Source organism: Balaenoptera physalus (assembly GCF_965194825.1).
Source record: "Balaenoptera physalus genome assembly, chromosome: 5".
Taxonomy (NCBI): domain Eukaryota; kingdom Metazoa; phylum Chordata; class Mammalia; order Artiodactyla; family Balaenopteridae; genus Balaenoptera; species Balaenoptera physalus.
In genome coordinates this window covers 53,123,912-53,145,168 of record NC_138884.1, presented here as the reverse complement: position 1 = coordinate 53,145,168, position 21,257 = coordinate 53,123,912, and the positions used below count along the sequence as shown (strand labels likewise).

General features: G+C 39.9%; 1 protein-coding gene across 1 annotated transcript in view; it reads right to left on the bottom strand.

Annotated features, from left to right (window-relative positions):
• RASGEF1B (RasGEF domain family member 1B) overlaps positions 1-21,257 on the bottom strand; it is a gene marked incomplete at its 5' end in the record, with an annotated part of 555,712 nt that overhangs the window by 344,852 nt on the left and 189,603 nt on the right. Inside the window, one exon of the mRNA XM_082463803.1 lies at positions 2,703-2,756. Coding sequence (XP_082319929.1) covers positions 2,703-2,756 — 54 coding nt within the window. The remainder of the gene's footprint in view (positions 1-2,702; positions 2,757-21,257) is intronic.

Here is a 21,257-nt window from a genome sequence, read left to right as displayed (position 1 = left end):
GAAATTCACTTCTTCAGGAAAGTTTTCCCTGACCCTGATTAGGTTAGCTTCTCCTGGTATATGATCTCTAACCTCCCAACTTAAAAAAATCATATCATCCATCACAATTTTGCTATCACAATATATTATCCATGACAATTTTACTTATTTAATGACCATCTACTAGATCTATGAGGGTGAAGATCAGATGTGACTTGTTTACCATATATTCCAGTTCATGTCCCATAGCAGATGCTCAGTGAACCCTTATTCACTGAATGAATGGACAACATGGATGAATGGATGAATGAAAGTGAAATCATAGAGACCAACTACGCTACTCTAATTTGTACATGACGTAGAACTGGGAGAGGTAGTAAAAAGTTGGATAACAGGCCTGGGTTTATAAATTATCTAAATTTTTTTAACTGTTTTTTTAAAATTTATTTTATTTATTTATTTTTGGCTGCGTTGGGTATTCATTGCTGCACGTGGGCTTTCTCTAGTTGCAGCGAGCGGGGGCTACTCTTCACTGTGGTGCACGGGCTTCTCACTGCGGTGGCTTCTCTTGTTGCGGAGCATGGGCTCTAGGGCCGTGGGCTTCAGTAGTTGTGGCGTGCAGGCTCAGTAGTTGTGGCGCACAGGCTTAGTTGCTCCGCAGCATGTGGGATCTTACTGGACCAGGGCTCGAACCTGTGTCCCCTGTATTATCAGGCGGATTCTTAACCACTGGGCCACCAGGGAAGCCCTAAATTATCTTAATTGATCAAAATTTTTTAAATGAATAAAAATAAACATAATGGCCTGCATCCATACTAAAAGAATCATTTACATAAATATAAAATAGATTCATGTTTTAATACCAACTCATGTAAAAATGTCTTAAGGGCTCATAGAAGGACATTAAGCTTCACATGGTCAACAGAAGGATATGGCTTTTAAATAGAAACTGGTGCCATCTTTCAGTGTATTAGTAGAATGTTAGTGCTGCACTCAAGAATGCCTACAGCTTATCCTTTCATCATAGACCATGTCTTCTGCTGTTCCTGTCATACACAAAGTTTGTAATCACAACTTGCTGAATGAAGAGTAAAAAGCACAATTCTTGACATTGGTTATAAAAACTATGCCCCCCCAAAAAAGGATAACCTGGTCTAGAAGCCATAGTAATAATAGCTAATATAGCACTTCTATGTGTTGGGCACTGTTCTAAGCACTTTATGTACGTTAACTCATCTGCCTCATGAGGTATGTACAACTATTATCTCCATTCTACAGATGATAAAAGTGAGGCACAAATAGGTTATGTCACCAACCCAAAGTCACATAAGTAACAAGTGGCAGAGCCATTTTTTGAAACCACACAGCCAGCTCCCAGCAGCCATCTTTTGGAAATCAATCATTATCAATGTCTTATTAGAAATAAAGAAGAAAAATATATAGCCCTGCAATAGGGTGGGGAGAAGATTCAGAAGAAAGCGTATTAACTGGCTTCACACTTAAATCGGTAAGCAGAAATCAAAAGGAGGCAGATACTGGCTCAGTAAAATGAAGAACTAACTCTCTAATCCTTTGTCTCACTAGCGAACAGGTAGGGTCATTAAGTTCCCCATCAGTAGAATATTCAAGTGGAGGCTAGAGGTCCATTTATAAATTATATCGATGGCAGTCCCGCTGTGGGAAAACGGGGAGACTAGAGAACCCTTAACGTCCTTTTGTTCTCTAAGCTCTATAATTTTAAGAATTCCACATGGACTTTGCTCTCAGGGAGCTGAGAGCAAGACAAACACAGCAGAACTCAATCAAGATGGAGACTTAATAGGCAATAAAAAAATGATCAAGATAATGAAACGATGGCATTCAGAACAGTGGGCCCTCACACCACCTTTAAAGATGAAGTTCCCCGCTACCTATTTCCATATCAAGCAAATTCAGAAACGGAAACAGCCCAGCAAACAATGTCATGGTATCAAATCCTTAGAAATGCCAAGTAACTAATATACCAGGCACAGGTCAACTCCTAATGCACCTGGTTTTCCATATCAATAGATAGCGTCAAAGAATTTATTTGAGCTTTCAGACTGTGAAATCGCTTCTTTCCCCTCCAGAAGGAGAAGATCTAGTTAAACCCGAGATTAAAGAGGCGGATAAAAGTGCCCCCTGGACTGCGAAGGCCAGGAATTAGACACGCTGTTGCTGCTCTAGCAGGCAGCCCTCAGACATGATCCATTACAGGACGGCTTCCATCAGATGCCAGCGAGGCTAATCCTTTTGCAAAGCATGACAGCTTCTCAAACTTGACTCTGGTGAATCCAAACCAGATTTTTATGCTATATGATCAGCTTTCCAAATACGAAATCATTTTTATATTGTATTGGGTTTAGGTTTATTAGATTTACATTTGCAAACAAAGATAGAGACGCCTGCAATGTAGCTTGCCCTGAACTCCCTTGATGCTCACCTTGCAGAATAAAATATCAGATAATAGCGAGATAGAAATATATGGAAACAGAGCTTCTTTAGAAGAAGAGGCTGTCAAACAATAACAGAGTTTTCCACAGCCTTAAAGAGAACCATTCGAATTTCCATCTCTGAGGAAAGAGGACTACAATATGTCAGCAGAACATTCTCATTGATACCACAGCTTTTTCAACCGAATGTCATCAATTCTGAAGCTTTTTATTACTCTGACAGCAGGCTGCAATTTCTGGAGGCTGACTTACCTTTTTGCAGTCAGATAAGGACTTCTCACTAGCCAATGTGCTGAGAATGGTGGTCTGCAAAACAAGAAGGTGGGAGACACATTAGAACTGGCAAAGTGTAATGATATTGACCTGCCCCATGCATCTCCAGTCCAAGGTGGGTACCACCTCCTATGACCCCACTGATTTCTCTGGATTTTAAAGTATCTGCCCTTCACTGCTCCCACTGCCACCCCCTCCAAGTCAGAACATTCATAATGGGCCAATGATGATCCAGTGAAGTAAAGACTCTTATTTATCTTTATTTCACAAATAAAGGACCACAGCACAATTAGGTTAATTGTTCTCAACCACACACGGCACTCTCTTTATCTTAAAGAGATACGTGCAAATTGTCAAATGCCAAAATCTTTCAAATGACACCTGTGAATAGCCTGAGTGATGGAGCGGAGCTTCTCCCCATCCATGAGATGTGTGAGTCTGAGCAGCAGTATCAGGGCTCTTGTCGTCTCATCCCCACTCTCCTTAGCTCACTCGTTCTCCCTGTGATTGACTTTTTACAGTTGTGTGAATATTTTCTTGGCCTCATGAGCCACTAAAAAGGCACTCTGGCATTCAAGGCCCGTTGGAATTTACATGCAAGTTTGTTCCTTTTGGACTATCCTATGAAGAGCTCAATGGACATAACGGTATTAAATTTTTTTTCAGTAAAATTTTCTACTTTTTCTTTAATTACAAAACTAATATATATTCTTAATGAGCCAATCCCCTTTCTAACCTATTCTTCTGAGGTAACCAGTAGTAAAAATTTGTATTCATCCTTCCACACTTTCTCTATTTTTATGCAAATGCATGTATTACATGTTAATTGTGTGTTTTATATTACACATGTACATAGAGAAGTTTCTTCTTTCTTGAGACCATACCATACTACTAAGGCTATATTATCAACATCTTTCCAGTCAGTTCACATAGATTGACTCATTCTTCTTAATAGCTCTATAACATTCCATAATATGGATATACCATACTTTATGCATGCTTTCCTTTATTGGTGGATATTTGATGGTTTCCAGGATTTTATTCTTTTGTTTTTGCTTTGCAATAAATATTCTTTTATATATATGCCATATATGTATACATATGTATTATGTATATGTGTGTATGTATGCATGTACATATGTGTGGTATGTACATATATGTGTGTGTGTATATATATATACACACAGTGTGTATGTATATATATGTGTGTGTATATATATACATACCACTGATAATTTTATTTTGGTTGAATAGAGTCAAAAGAACTAAAAGAAATGTATAACAGAGACTTTGGTATGGCTCAAAGATCTAATGTATATAATCTTCCTCCCACTCTCTCCTCATATAACATAAAAATATTTGTCAACCCATCTAGGGTTTTGATTTGTTTTCGGACAAGCAGTAAAAAAAAGTTAAGAATCTGGGCCAGCACATATTCTGGCCCAAAATAATACACAGTATTAAAGGACAGAAAACACAGACATGGATAAACATACAAAAAAAGTATCTTTAATGAAGAAAAATTAAGTTTAAGGTTTACGTTGGGTGTGGTCTTTAAATTTGGATTGCTGGCGTTTTTATTTGTGTTTTTATTTTGTTTGTGAAGGAAGGGGTACATATTCAGAAAGTTTGAATTAAAAGGGGAAAAGAGAAAGGAGGAGAGAATTTTGGTGATGGGAAAAAAAGAGGAAAAGCCAAAGTCAAGATTGAGCCAGTAAGGAGAGAGAGAACAGCCAAAGAAGCAAACAGCTCACACAAGTTACACTGAAACACCCCACCTATAATCTTCCCCCCAAACGTCTTCCTCGTGACCTTTTGTCATCTCTATGCATTTGTAACCTTTTGTCATTTTTACGTGTTTGTACGCTGAGCCCTGTATCATGAGATTGACCTTAATGTTCACTCTCAGATTTCTGCTCCAGGGAGGGAAAGACCCAACAAGACTTGGACATTGCTGTAGCCCCATTACCTAGCCCAGTGCCTGGCACAAAAAAAAAGGGTATCCACTAAATATGCACTCGATGGGAAAATGCAACAACAACAGAAAAAAATGACTGCAGCCCTTATCCCAAAACACTGTTTTGGAAGCAGAGTGCTGGAAAAGCAGACTCACGTGTCATAGCATTACAAAGAGAAGCCAAGGGAGAGACACAAAAGGCTCCTGAATAGTAGTAAAATACATTTTCTCTCTCTTTAGCATATATCTATTGTCTAGTATCCACTTGGTTTGGCTAAATCAATTTTTCAGCGTTGGGCCTATGAACACTTTGGACTGGATAATTCTTGTCGTGGTACTCAGCACCCTAGAATGTTTTGCAGCATTCCTGGCCTCTACCCACCAGAGGCCAGTAGCACACCTCCCTCCCCACGTCAGTCGCGACAACCAAAAATGTCTCCGGACATTGCCAAATGTCCCCTGGGAGGTGGGGGGCTGGCAGAATCACCCCCAGTTGAGAACAACAGGTCTAAACTCTAAAGGAGCTAGTTATGGAAATGATTCTGATCCCCTGACTAGTGCAACTAAATTTTTTCCAGGAAACAGAAGTCTAACGGTGGGAATTTCTCCTCCTGCTCCTGATTTCAAGTCTCACTCTCTGTCCTAAATGGCAACATAATAAAACACTAGGGGAGAAACAAATCCCAGCTACTGAAGACTGCGTGTGGTCGCCCACGTGGGCGCAACTTGAGCGATTCTAATTGCATTTTTAACTAAGCTTAAGATACATCACTGGGGAGAGTAAATTAATGAACACGTCTAAGAATTCAGACATTAGCCCCAGGGGAAATGATCTTCGAAATTAAGCAATACCATTCAACCTTCAAAAACAGTCTCAGGTAACCTGAGAAACAGGTTTGGAGGAGAAATGAGAGTCAGAGATGGGTGAAATTGGCTTCACTAAAAAAAATTAATACAGGTAGCTCTAAATGTTACATTTGTAGCAAGGAACCACTTGAGCCAAAGGACAAACATACAGTGAAATCTCAGGACATGGAATGAGTGTGAAAGAGGTATGGCAAAGGTCAAAGAGAGTCCATATCCTTAATTTGGCCATTTTCTAAGGGGACAGTACTTATACGCTTGGTCAGTCTCATTTCGTTCCGTCGAAAGTCTTTCGCTGGCATTCCAATTTCCTAATTGCAGCTACTGTGAATGACTTTGAGTGGGCTTTCTAAACCTTCCGATAATATGTTCACTTTAATTATGGAAAATGAAAGACTCAAAACATGGTGACTTACCCATGCTGTGACATTCTTGATTGTTGCATCAATATTTTTCTACTAAAGAGGTAACTCCTAATGGGTCCCCTCCACCAAAGTTTGCCTGATGCTGCGTTTGTCACAATGAAGCACAATGACTTTTTTAGAGCACTGACTTCTAAGGCTGTTGGCAGGGCGACCAGCATGGGGTGTACGGTATTACATATGGACAGTTATAGCAATTTCCCAAAATGAATCTAGAAAGGTGAGGCCCCACTGTTATCCATTTTTATACTGATGCCTGAAATTTCACTTATTAGAGCTCTGTTTTTAGCATAAGGCTTTGAATCATAATAGACAAACCCTCGAGGGATACTAGGGTGTAAGAGTCACCGCAAACGGGAAAGTTGGAAATTTCAAGTATTATATTCGTTGGTCTGTTACACCTTAGAAAGAATGAATTTATTCATTCCCTTTCCTACAAGCAGAATCTTCTTGTCTTCTATTAATTTCAAAAGCAGATTTTGATAGGAGAGAAATGAAGACTTAGATCATGAAGACACTCAATGCGAAGGAAAAGATCACACAGGTCGCAGGGTGGTCTCCCTAAAAAGCAGTCTGTGAGATGGAGATTAGCAGGCAGGATGTTTATTAGGGCATGCTCTGGGATCTCCACTTGGAGAGGGGAAGGGAAGGGTGCAGGACTGAGCAGAGGGAGAGTTGGGCTGTGGTGCAAGTTCAACAAAGGTCTCAGCAAACCCAGTGGGGAACTCTGAAGCTGGGTAGACCCTAGGCATGATGCCTTTGTTCAGCCAAGGGCAATTTCCCGAAAGGGCTGACAGCTGAGGGCAGCGTGCTAGAAGGTCTGTGTGAAGCACTGCTCTGTCCACTACAATACACTTTAATTTGACACAGTTTTGCCAAGGGCAGATACTGGTTATGGCTGATGTGCTCTAGTTGAATGTGACCCCTTATTAGAGCTTATATGTTTGCTGGTCTTTTATGACAGACTCGTTGGACAGTTAGACAAATGGACTACTTGCTCAGGAGTCTAGGCATTTAACGCTTGTCTCTTCTTAATAAGAGACAAGCTTATTAACTTTGTGAGCTTAAGACAGATTGCTGGCCTGACGGTCTTGAATTTTTCATTATGAAATGAGGAAACCCCTATTCATTTCCTTTTAGTTCATGAGAACCCTGGCTAATTTGAAGAAAATGGGCTGGATCTTATCAGGCACATTGTTTAGAAATCAGTGAGTATAGTGCCTACTTCTTTCCTCCATCCTCTGAGGATAGAACATCTGGCTGAATAACATGGTCAGCTCTTGATTATCTACAGAGGCACAGAGAGTTCTTCAGGGAATTCACAAAAGCATAACTTATAAAATGTCTTTATATTCAACTTTGAGACAGATATAAATTAAATATTGACAGGTATATATCAAATATTTATATTTATATATTATATATTGAATATATTTATATATTATATATTTATTAAGATATATATCTTATATATATCTATGTATATATAAAATAATGATTCATTTAGAAGATTGAGGTGCTTAAACATGTCTTCCTTAAATTAACATTAAGAATCGTTTGCAGAAATATTCCAAGTGGGCAAAAAGGCCAAAGCAACCCAGAAGGAAGAGTGACTTGGGACAAACAAGTGAGACTGATAAGGCCTTGGTAAGACAACCTAGACACAAGACCAGTGATCAATGGTTCATCCAGTCTAGCCTACAAAAAGAGACTTCTAGACGGGCAGCTGCTTAGCTGATTCTCACTGGTGGGTGTGTTTTGCAAAGTGATTGAGCACTGAAAAGAGACTTCATATGTTCTATACTCCTTTTTAAGGGAGAGTTTACCTCTGAGAGTTATTACAATGTTGTTTCATTCCCACTAAATTAGGTTTAGAAAAGAACAGAAATAGATATACCCTGCCTCTACTGAGCCAACTTCTGCCATGCAATGTCTATAACTAAGATTTATGTTTTTAAAACAGCAAACATATGACACTCGATTAAATTGGAACAAAGTTGGGGGCAAGCAAAGAGTATTGCTTAAGTATTGGCTTATAAAAATTAAGGAATTCAGAAACTGAATTTCTGAGATAGTTGGTAATTTTGTGAAATTTTATTTCAGGTATCAGGTGTGTGTGTGTGTGTGTGTGTGTGTGTGTGTGTGTGTGTGTGTGTGTGTGTGTGTGTGTGTGTGTGTGTGTGTGTCACTCTCAACCAAATATCACCAGAGGCCAGCTAGGTTTGATAAATGGTCAAATGCAGTTGAAAGCTAAGAACCATTTAAAGGAATAATGCCTGCATAAAGCATCTCCATTTGATACCTGAAATTTGCACCCCACAGAAAACTGGATGATTTCTTATTCATTGGTAGATGTCAAGACCAGACCCACACATATTACTAACAATTTGGAAGTCTCTTACACTTGAATCAATGGGTTCCCAAAGTGCATACTACTTGGATGCTTTCTTAGACATTTTAGTTGGTCAATTTTAGGATTTCTAGACAAAGTATGACTTTCTATTTGGTCTTCATGCTTTAGTAGACTAGCATTGACACATGTGCACTGAAAATAGTGATATCCCCTCCAGGAAAAGTGTGGCATTCATATTTATTTTTTTTAACTGCATAATTATAAAATACAACCTGCTAAAGGAAAAAAATTATACCCCTGAATAAATGATAAAATTACAGTGTTTTCTTGTAGTCCATGAATACTGAAAATTTCAATTAACCAAGTGAAAAGCCATTGAATGTGCCAGCAGGATTTACATCCCAGACTAATGACCATCATCTGCATCCTATTTAGCTAATGAAGGTTTGGAACACTTGTGGATAATTAAGGGAAAGCTGATGGGAGGAAATTCGAACCATAGAAAGACCAAATCTATTTATATCTGCATATAAAACTAAACATATCTAATAGTTCACTCAATCAAGGCATAATGTCTGTTCATTTGGAATAAGATAGATGCTCGTAAGTTAAGTAGGCAGGATAGCTCCCAAAACACAAAATTCCGTCCTCATTCATTCATTCCGTAAGTAGCTATTGTACACCTACCACGCACCTCTGCCCTTGTGGATCAACCCGGCAGCACCATGGTTTCCCTAATGTTTTCCTATCACTTTCCTTCTTCCATCTTAATTACCTTTAGAGCTCTGGTTTTCACTTTAAAGTAACTACCGTCCATCTGTCTGTCAGGACAGCCATGGCATAGTTGCAATCCAGGGGTATGACGGGAAAGCACAGGGTGTGCAGTGGGGCACCTGGCTATTTCTAAGACCTGTCAGAGCACTTAGGAGTGGGCCCCAGACTCATTAATAGGTGGGGGGTTCGTTTGAGGAAGACCAAAGACTATTAGAGGGAAGGAGACACCTGATGTTCAAGGGTAGCCAGAATAGGAATCAAGCTCAGTGCAGCTCTACTGAATTTCACCAAATAGTTCACCAGTCATCTCATTCAACTGTTATTATCCCACTTAAGTAGGATAAGGCTCTCTGGACCCTCAGCATATCTCCAGCAAGTGTGTGTTTAACCAAGGGGGTGCTTTAAGGACCTGCGCTCCTAGGATCTATGTCAATGCTAAAAACGGCACACCTAGCTGGCAGGCGTGTTCTGGGAAGTCAACTGTTGGTTCCAACTCAATCTTAGGTACACACATTTTGTCTTTCAGAATCTCTTCCATGTCTGAAAGAAAAGCCAGGTTAAAAGAACATCAGCAAAGTCAGAGCCTACCCACATGCAGTTGGGTATAACTCTAAACCAGTGGGTCTCAGACGTTAGTGTCAGGAGAATCTCCTTGGAGGTCCTGTTAAAACACAGGTTGGGTTGGCTGGGCCCCAACCCCAGGGGTTCTGATTCAGGAGGTCTGAGGTGGGGCCCAAGAATTTCCATTTCTAACACAAGGTGGATGTTCCTGGTCTGGGAACCATACCTTGAGAACCAGTGGTCTAAGAAATACTCAAAGCAAATTAATGGCAATGATAACTATGTCTTTTATGATCTCACAAAAGAAGAAAAAGTATATCTGACTGGAATTGCCATAGCCTAATTATAATTAGGACAATAGGGATAATACCTTGTGACATTTATATAAAACGTCCAATTTCTAAAGCCCCTTGACACACATTGTTTCACGTGAACTTCCAAACAACCCTATAGAGTATCTGTTTCATCCACTGTAGGACAATAAGAAAACAGAGAGGTTAAGTAATTTGTCCAAGTTTTCTTAACTAGTAAGTGGTTAAACCAAGATTCAGGTCACTGGCCTTCAGAAGTATTTCTGGGTTAGACTGTGCCACGAGAATCGTACTCTGGGAGCATTAGGGTAAAATGTGAAATTCACTTAAAATTAACAAAGCAAGGTCACTCTAGTCTCATATCAATGTCAAAGGTTCTTTACCAATAGGTAAATATTAATTTCTTTTTACTCAGCACCATTTATAAAAGCTGAAGAGTCTTTGCATACAAAGTGAATTTTATAAAAAAGCTCCCTTAAAAGGGCTAAGTATGGGGGACCTTCAAGATGGTGGAGGAGTAAGACGTGGAAATCACCTTCCTCCCCACAAATACATCAAAAATATATCTCCATGTGGAACAACTCCTACAGAACACCTACTGAACGCTGGCAGAAGACCTCAGACTTCCCAAAACGCAAGAAACCCCCCCACGTACTTGGGTAGCGCAAAAGAAAAAAGAAAAAACAGAGACAAAAGAACAGGGGTGGGACCTGCACCTAAGGAGGAGAAGTTTCCACACACTAGGAAGCCCCTTCACTGGCGGCGACGGGGTGGGGGGGGCGGTGGCAGGGGGAAGCTTCGGAGCCACGGAGGAGAGCGCAGCAACAGGGGTGCACAGGGCAAAGTGGAGAGATTCCCGCACAGAGGATCGGTGCCAACCAGCACTCACCAGCCTGAGAGGCTTGTCTGCTCACCCACTGGGACGGGTGGGGGCTGGGAGCTGAGGCTCGGGCTTCAGAGGTCAGATCCCAGGGAGAGGACTGGGGTTGGCGTGAAGACAGCCTGAAGGGGGCTACTGCGCCACAGCTAGCTGGGAGGGAGTCCGGGAAAAAGTCTGGAAGTGCCTAAGAGGCAATAGACCATTGTTTTGGGGTGCACGAGGAGAGGGGATTCCTTCCCTGTCTGCCCACGGAAGGCAGAGTACTGCCTAAACAAGCTCCAGAGATGGGTGCAAGTTGAGGATATCAGCTCAGACACCAGAGATGGGCATGAAATGCTAACACTGCTGCTGCAGCTACCAAGAATCCTGTGTGCAAGAACAGGTCACTATCCACACCCCCCGGGAGCCTGTGCAGCCCGCCACTGCCAGGGTCCTATGATCCAGAGACAAGTTCCCCAGGAGAACACACGGCGTGTCTCAGGCTGTTGTAACGTCACGCTAGCCTCTGCCACTGCAGGTTCGCCCTGCATTCCAATTATAACTACTGTACCCCTCCCTTCCCCCCAGCCTGAATAAGCCAGAGCCCCCTAATCAGCCGCTGCTTTAACCCCGTCCTGTCTGGGCAGTAACATGCCTGAGGGCGACCTACATGCAGAGGCGGATCCAAATCCAAAGCTGAACCCCAGGAGCTGTGCGAACAAAGAAGAGAAAGGGAAATCTCTCCCAGCAGCCTCAGGAGCAGTGGATTAAATCTCCACAGTCAACTTGATGTACCCTGCATCTGTGGAATACCTGAATAGACAACAAATCAACCCAAACCTGAGGGGATGGACTTTGGGAGCAACTGTAGACTTGGGGTTTGCTGTCTGCAGCTAACTTGTTTCTGATTTTCAAGTTCATCTTAGTATAGTTTTTAGCGCTTGTTATCATTGGTGGATTTGTTATTTGGTTTGGTTACTCTCTTCTTTTATTTTATTATTACTTTTTATTTTTTTACTTTAATAATTTTTTAATTTTTTATTTTAATAATTTTATTATTTTTTATTTATTATTTTTTTCTTTCTTTTTTCTCCCTTTTCTTCTGAGTCATGTGGCTGAAAGGGTCGTGGTGCTCTGGCCTGGTGTCAGGCCTGAGCCTCTGAGGTGGGAGAGCCGAGTTGAAGACACTGGACCACCAGAGACCTCCCGGTTCCACATAATATCAATTGGCGAGAGCTCTCCCAGAGATCTCCATCTCAACGCTAAGGCCCAGCTCCCCACAACGGCCAGCAAGTTCCAGTGCTGGATGCCCCATGCCAAACAATTAGCAAGACAGGAACACAACCCCACCCATTAGTAGAGAGGTTGCCTAAAATCATACTAAGGGCACAAACACCCCAAAACACACCACTGGACACAGCCCTGCACACCAGAAAGACAAGATCCAGCCCCAACCACCAGAACACAGGCACCAGTCCCCTCCACCAGGAAGCCTACACAGCCCACTGAACCAGCCTTACTCACTGGGGGCAGACACCAAAAACAATGGGAAGTACGAACCTGCAGCCTGCAAAAAAGAGATCCCAAACACAGTAAGTTAAGCAAACTGAGAAAACAGAGAAACACACAGCAGATGAAGGAGCAAGGTAAAATAAAAACCCACCAGATGAAACAAATGAAGAGAAATAGGCAGTCTACCTCAAAAAGAATTCAGAGTAATGATAGTAAAGATGACTAAAAATCTTGGAAATAGAATGGAGAAAATACAAGAAATGATTAACAAGGACATAGAAGAACTAAAGAGCAAACAAACAATGATGAACAACACAATAAATGAAATTAAAAATTCTCTAGAAAGAATCAATAGCAGAATAACTGAGGCAGAAGAATGGATAAGTGACCTGGAAGATGAAAGAGTGGAAATAACTACCGCAGAGCAGAATAGAGAAAAAAGAATGAAAAGAATTAAGGACAGTCTCAGAGACCTTGGAGATAACATTAAACACAACAACATTCAAATTATAGGGGCCCCAGAAGAAGAAGAGAAAAAGAAAGGGTCTGAGAAAGTATCTGAAGAGAATATAGTTGAAAACTTCCCTAACATGGGAAAGGAAACAGTCAATCAAATCCAGGAAGCACAGATAGTTCCATACAGGATAAATCCAAGGAGAAACACGCCAAGACACATTTTAATCAAACTATCAAAAATTAAATTCAAAGAAAAAATATTAAAAGCAGCAAGGGAAAAGCAACAAATAACACACAAGGGAATCCCCATAAGGTTAAAGCCGATCTTTCAGCAGAAACTCTGCAAGCCAGAAGGGAGTGGCAGGACATATTTAGAGTGATGAAAGGGAAAAACCTACAACCAATATTACTCTACCCAGCAAGGATCTCATTCAGATTTGACAGAGAAATTAAAACCTTTACAGACAAGCAAAAGCTAAGAGAATTCAGCACCACCAAACCAGCTTTACAACAAATGCTAAAGGAAATTCTCTAGGCAGGAAACACAAGAGAAGGAAAAGACCTACAATAACAAACCCAGAACAATTAAGAAAATGGTAATAGAAAAATATATATCGATAATTACCTTAAATGTAAATGGATTAAATGCTCCAACCAAAAGACACAGACTGGCTGAATGGATACAAAAACAAGACCCATATATATGCTGTCTACAAGAGACCCACTTCAGATCTAGGGACACATACTGACTGAAAGTGAGGGGATGGAAAAAGATATTCCATGCAAATGGAAATCAAAAGAAAGCTGGAGTAGCAATTCCCATATCAGACAAAATAGACTTTAAAATAAAGACTACTACAGGAGACAAACAAGGACACACATAATGATCAAGGGATCAATCCAAGAAGATGTAACAATTGTAAATATTTAGGCACCCAAGATACGAGCACCTCAATAAATAAGGCAGATGCTAACAGCCATTAAAGGGGATATCAACAGTAACACAATCATAGTAGGGGACTTTAACACCCCACTTTCACCAATGGACAGACCATCGACAATGAAAATAAATAAGGAAACACAAGCTATAAATGACACGTTAAACAAGATGGACTTCACTGATATTTATAGGACATTCCATCCCAAAACAACAGAATACACTTTCTTCTCAAGTGCTCATGGAACACTCTCCGGGATAGATCATAACTTGGGTCACAAATCAAGCCTTGGTAAATTAGAGAAAATTGAAATCATATCAAGTATCTTTTCCAAACACAGTGCTATGAGACTACATATCAAGTATAGGAAAAAAACTTTAAAAAATGCAAATACATGGAGGCTAAACAATACACTACTAAATAACCAAGAGATCACTGAAGAAATCAAAGAGGATATCAAAAAATACCTAGAAACAAATGACAATGGAAACGCGACGACCCAAAACCTATGGGATGCAGCAAGAGCAGTCCTAAGAGGGAAGTTTATAGCAATACAATCCTACCTCAAGAAACAAGAACCAGCTCAAATAAACAACTTAACCTTAAACCTAAAGCAATTAGAGAAAGAAGAGCAACAACAAAAAAAAAACCCCAAAGTTAGCAGAAAGAAAGAAATCATAAAGATCAGATCAGAAATAAATGAAAAAGAAATGAAGGAAACAATAGCAAAGATTAATAAAACTAAATGCTGGTTCTTTGAGAAGATAAACAAAATTGATAAGCCACTAGCCAGATTCATCAAGAAAAAAGGGAGAAGACTCAAATCAACAGAATTAGAAATGAAAAAGGAGAAGTAACAACTGACACTGTAGAAATACAAAGGATCATGAGAGATTACTACAAGCAACTATATGCCAATAAAATGGACAAGCAGGAAGAAATGGACAAATTCTTAGAAAAGCACAACCTTCCGAGACTGAACCAGGAAGAAGTAGAAAATATAAACAGACCAATCACAGACCAAATTGAAACTGTGATTAAAAATCTTCCAACAAACAAAAGCCCATGACCAGATGGCTTCACAGGTAAACTCTATCAAACATTTAGAGAAGAGCTAACAACTATCCTTCTCAAACTCTTCCAAAATATAGCAGAGGGAGGAACACTCCCAAACTCATTGTAAGAGGCCACCATCACCTTGATACCAAAACCAGATAAAGATGTCACAAAGAAAGAAAACTACAGGCCAATATCACTGATGAACATACATGCAAAAATCCTCAACAACATATTAGCAAACAGAATCCAACAGCACATTAAAAGGATCATACACCATGATCAAGTGGGGTTTATCCCAGAAATGCAAGGATTCTTCAATGTATGAAAATCAATCAATGTGATACACCATATTAAAAAACTGAAGGATGAAAACCATGATAATCTCAATAGATGCAGAAAAAGCGTTTGGCAAAATTCAACACCCATTTATGAAAAAAACTCTCCAAAAACTAGGCATACTGGGAATTTACCCATAATAATAAAGGCCATATATGACAAACCCACAGCCAACATCATTCTCAATGGTGAAAAACTGAAACCATTTCCTCTAAAATCAGGAACAAGACAAGGATGCCCACTCTCACCACTCTTATTCAACATAGTTTTGGAAGTTTTAGCCACAGCAATCAGAGAAGAAAAAGAAATAAAAGGAATCCAAATCGGAAAAGAAGAAGTAAAATTGTCACTGTTCGCAGATGATATGATACTATACATAGAGAATCCTAAAGATGCTACCAGAAAACTACTAGACCTAATCAATGAATCTGGTAAATTAGCAGGATACAAAATTAATACACAGAAATCTCTTGCATTCTTATACACTAGCAACAAAAACTCTGAAAGAGAAATTAAGGAAAACTCCCATTTACCATTGCAACAAAAAGAATAAAATACCTAAGAATAAACCTACCTAAGGAGACAAAAGACCTGTACGCAGAAAACTATAAGACACTGATGAAAGAAATTAAAGATGATACAAACAGATGGAGAGATATACCACGTTCTTGGATTGGAAGAATCAATACTGTGAAAGTAACTATACTATCCCAAGCAATCTACAGATTCAGTGCAATCCTTATCAAACTACCAATGGCATTTTTCACAGAACTGGAACAAAAAATTTCACAATTTATATGGAAACACAAAAGACCCCAAATAGCCAAAGCAATCTTGAGAGAGAAAAATGGAGCTGGAGGAATCAGGCTCCTGGACTTCAGACTATACTACAAAGCTACAGTAATCAAGACAGTATGGTACTGGCACAAAAACAGAAATATAGATCAATGGAACAGGATAGAAAGCCCAGAGATAAACCCACACACATATGGTCACCATATGTTTGATAAAGCAGGCAAGAATATACAGTGGAGAAAAGAAATCCTCTTCAATAAGTGGTGCTGGGAAAACTGGACAGCTACATGTAAAAGAATGACATTAGAACACTCCCTAACACCATACACAAAAATAAACTCAAAATGGATTAAAGACCTAAATGGAAGGCCAGACACTATAAAACTCTAAGAGGAAAATATAGGCAGAACACTCTGACGTAAATCACAGCAAGATCCTTTCTGACCCACCTCCTAGAGGAATGGAAATAAAAACAAAAATAAATAAATGGGACCTAATGAAACTTAAAAGCTTTTGCACAGCAATGGAAACCATAAACAAGACGAAAAGACAACCCTCAGAATGGGAGAAAATATTTGCAAACGAAGCAACTGACAAAGGATTAATCTCCAAAATATACAAGCAGCTCATGCAGCTCAATATCAGAAAAACAAACAACCCGATCCAAAAATGGGCAGAAGACCTAAATAGACATTTCTCCAAAGAAGATATACAGATTGCCAACAAACACATGAAAGGATGCTCAACATCACTAATCATTAGAGAAATGCAAATCAAAACTACAATGAGATATCACCTCACACCAGTCAGAACGGCCATCATCAAAAACTCTACAAACAATAAATGCTGGAGAGAGTGTGGAGAAAAGGGAACCCTCTTGCACTGTTGGTGGGAATGTAAATTGATACAGTCACTATGGAGAACAGTGTGGAGGTTCCTTAAAAATCTAAAAATTGAAGTACCATATGACCCAGCAATCCCACTACTGGGCATATACCCTGAGAAAACCATAATTCAAAAAGAGTCATGTCGAATGGATAAAGAAGATGTGGTACATATATACAATGGAATATTACTCAGCCATAAAAAGGAACGAAATTGAGTCATTTGTTGAGACGTGGATGGATCTAGAGACTGTCATACAGAGTGAAGTAAGTCAGAAAGAGAAAAACAAATATCATATATTAATGCATGTATGTGGAACCTAGAAAAATGGTACAGATGAGCCAGTTTGCAGGGCAGAAGTTGAGACACAGATGTAGAGAATGGACATATGGACACCAAGGGGGGAAAACTGCGGTGAGGTGGGGATGGTGGTGTGCTGAATTGGGCGATTGGGATTGACATGTATACACTGATATGTATAAAATTGATGCCTAATAAGAACCTGCAGTATAAAAAAACAAACAAAACAACTAATACTAAACTTTCATTGGGTTATTTGTATGGAAATATGTTAATATAAATGTTTCAGACATTACATGAAATTCCTAAAAATCTTATATTTGTATTTGTATGGAAATATGTATGGAAATATGTTAATATAAATGTTTCAGACATTACATGAAATTTCTAAAAATCTTATATTTGTATTTGTATGGAAATATGTATGGAAATATGTTAATATAAATGTTTCAGACATTACATGAAATTTCTAAAAATCTTATATGTTCTGGTATAATGTTATAAGTAATAATCCTAGTTATTACTTTAAAATGTATATCTCAGAAATAACTAATTTTCTTGTCAACTGCATTATTATGAACTTTCATCAAAAAAAAAAAAAAAAAAAAAGAGTCATGTACCACAATGTTCATTGCAGCTGTATTTACAATAACCAGGACATGGAAGCAACCTAAGATTCCATCAACAGATGAGTGGATAAAGAAGATGTGGCACATATATACAATGGAATATTACTCAGTCATAAAAAGAAACGAAATTGAGTTATTTGAAGTGAGGTGGATGGACCTAGAGTCTGTCAACAAAGTGAAGTAAGTCAGAACGAGAAAGACAAATACCATATGCTAACACATATATACGGAATCTAAAAAGAAAGGTTTTGATGAATATAGGGGCAGGACAGGAATAAAGATGCAGATGTAGAGAATGGATTTGAGGACACGGGGAGGGGGAAGGGTAAGCTGGGACGAAGTGAGAGAGTGGCATGGACATATATACACTACCAAATGTAAAACAGATAGCTAGTGGGAAGCAGCTGCATAGCACAGGAAGATCAGCTCGGTGTTTTGTGACCACCTAGAGGGGTGGGATAGGGCGGCTGGGAGGGAGATGCAAGAGGGAAGAGATATGGGGATATATGTATATGTATAACTGATTCACTTTGTTATACAGCAGAAACTAACACACAATTTTAAAGCAATTATACTCCAATAAAGATGTTAAAAAAGAAGGGGCTAAGTAGAACAGAGACTGAGAAATATATATATAAAGTCCAGACACAAAGTAAAGTTCAGCAGCAACTATGAACCCTAGGAAGAGAATGCCACTGGGAGAAGAGGTGTTACTTTTTAGCACCAGTTCCCCTGTTCCCGCACGGAGTGGATCTTTGATGTTTTCACCAGGTCAGCATCTTTGGGGTTGATAACCAGTAGGAAGCTCTGAATCTGCAGGGAGCAGAAGTAACTCCATGGTTTACAAACTGCACAGAGATAAAACGATAGGACCCGAGGATGCGGTCCACAAAGAGCCCCCACGAGAACCGCCGCAGAGAGGATGAACCTCCTCCCTTGCTGCGCCCTCACACCCCTGACCCAGGAGGATCCTGCAAGACCAGCGAGACGCTGAGCTCTGGGGCAAGGGGAGGAGAAACTGTCAGAACACATTTCATGCATTTCACAACTATATTTGAATGTAACCAATTAGTGCCAGGAGGAGACAGCAGAGCAACAAAGAGCCTCAAAGAAGACACAACAAAATGCAACTTACAGGGACAAAACGCACTGAGTTCTGTCGAGCTTCATCCCACAAAGCTGCAGACAAGTCTCCCTAAAAGCCATCCACTTAATCTAACGAGGTTAGAGCCCCCTCCTCAGGGTCATCCCAGTGTTTTTTCCAAGAGCAGAGAATCCTAACGTGACATGGTAAGTGCTAAAGGGAAGAGAGATTGAGGGAATTAAGGCAAATAAGAGGGGCAGAATATTTCCGTACATTATGACTTGAATAGAATAGTGAGGAACCTCTACCCTACAATTCCATGTATATTAGCATCTGTAATTTTTGAGTCAATAGCTGTGGTACCTTAAATAAGACCACATCGATTATTTTAAAAGATTATGACTCAATATTTGGGAATTTAGATCCCTAAGATCCCTCTAAATCTCAACTGTACCTTACACAAACCCCTCTGATGGATTTATCACTGATGGTTGCTTTTCCACATTGCACAGTTGAGGCCAGAAACCAAGTCTTAATCACTTTTGTGCACTATACTTTAGCATAGTGATGGCATAGGGACAAGGGCACAGTAGGACCTTCATAAATGTTTGTTGAATGTATAGTGAATGAGGTGAGGGAGGCAAGAGAGTGGAGAAAGGAAGAAGCAGGGAAGGAGGTACAAAGGGAGGGGGCAAGGAAAGAAGGAAGAATGATGATGATGTCAGGATAACACCTTCCATGGGGAAAAGTGTTACGAGTTATATTGTGTCCCCCCCGAAAAGAGATGTTGATGTCCTAACCCCTGGTACATGTAAATGTCACCTTGTTTGGAAATAGGGTTTCTTTGCAGATGATCCAGTTAAGATGAAGTCATTAGGGGGAGTCCTAATCCAATATATCTGGTATCCTTATAAAAATGCGGAAATCTGGACACAGACACACACAGAGGGATGAGGAGGTGAGGACAGCCAAGTGATGATGGAGGCAGAGACTGGACAGAGGCAGATGCAAACAAAGGAACACCAAGGATTGTGGGCCACCACCAGAAGCTAGGAAGAGGCAAGGAAGGATTCTACTCAGACTCTTAGAGAGAGCAGGGCTCTGCAGACACCTTGATTTTGGACTTCTGGCCTCCAGCACTGTGAGATGGTAAATTTCTGTTTTTTGAACCCACTCAGCTTGTGGTACTTTTTATGTAGCCTTAGCAAACTAGTACAGAGAGACTGTACCATGGGTCTCTATTTATTGATCATTATTACAGCGGTTGACAAACTCTTCCTTAAAAAGGGACAGATAAAAAACATTTTTGGCTCTGTGGGCCATAAGGTCTCTGTCACAACAACTCAACTCTGTCACTGTAGCATAAAAGGAGTCATAGACAATGCATAAATGAATAAGTGTGTCTGTGTTCCAATACAAGTTTATTTTATAGACACCGAAATTTGAATTACATATGTTTTCGTATCATGAAATATTGTTCTTCTTTTGTTTTTTTCCAACTATTTAAAAATGTGGAAACTACTCTTAGCTTGCAGGCTGTACAAAAACAGACAGTGGCCAGATTTGGCCCGTAAGCTATAGGTTGTCTACCCCAGGGTACGGATCTAGGAATCAGAAACACCTGGCTCTAGTCCTGATTCCAATGATTATTATTCTTGTAACTTTGATTCAATCACTGACTTTCATCTTCAAAAGAGCAAAATAAACCTTTCCTTACCCACCTGGAAGGTTATGAGGATAAGATAAAAATCATATACTTTAAAATACTTTGTATATGGTTAACACTACTGATACTTTGATATATTTAGCTCTGACTTACTCTTCAGAAATAAATATTAGCAGTAAGGTCATGGTGATGATCAAGTGACTCTGAGTCATGCAACCAGGACAGAGTGGAAACAAAGACATAAGCCTCTTCAATCACCCACATCTTCAGATGGATCAGGCAAGAGGGCAGGAAGATGTGGGCAGATGAAGGACTTTCTGGGATAAACAGCAACTCCAAGGCAAATGTTCATTGTCTTTGGTCACATTTGACCCGGAGCTATGGCTGAACCAAGAATTTCTTTTAGGGACTGTTCTGCTGAGAGGCTGTACTGTAACTCAGTTCCCTAGGTCATCATTCTAAACAAACATTCATCATCCACTAAAGCTCCTTTGGCCATCTTGAGCTCCTTTCTATGGTGCCAACAGCTGACGAAGCCATAAATATTACCCTGCACGCAGCACTGTCTTGACACTTGCCACCGTATGGAATTGGAACCCTGCCACTGGGCTCTGCAGGGGCTGGACTAGAGCTGACAGCTCCAGATTTCCAGGTCTGGCACAAGGTAAAGCCAAAGAAAGCACTGAGGAATAAAGAAAATAGTTCACAGGAGGAAATATCATTTTGCTCACACTGCATAGGACTGTGGATCTCACTGGAACTAAGTTATGCCC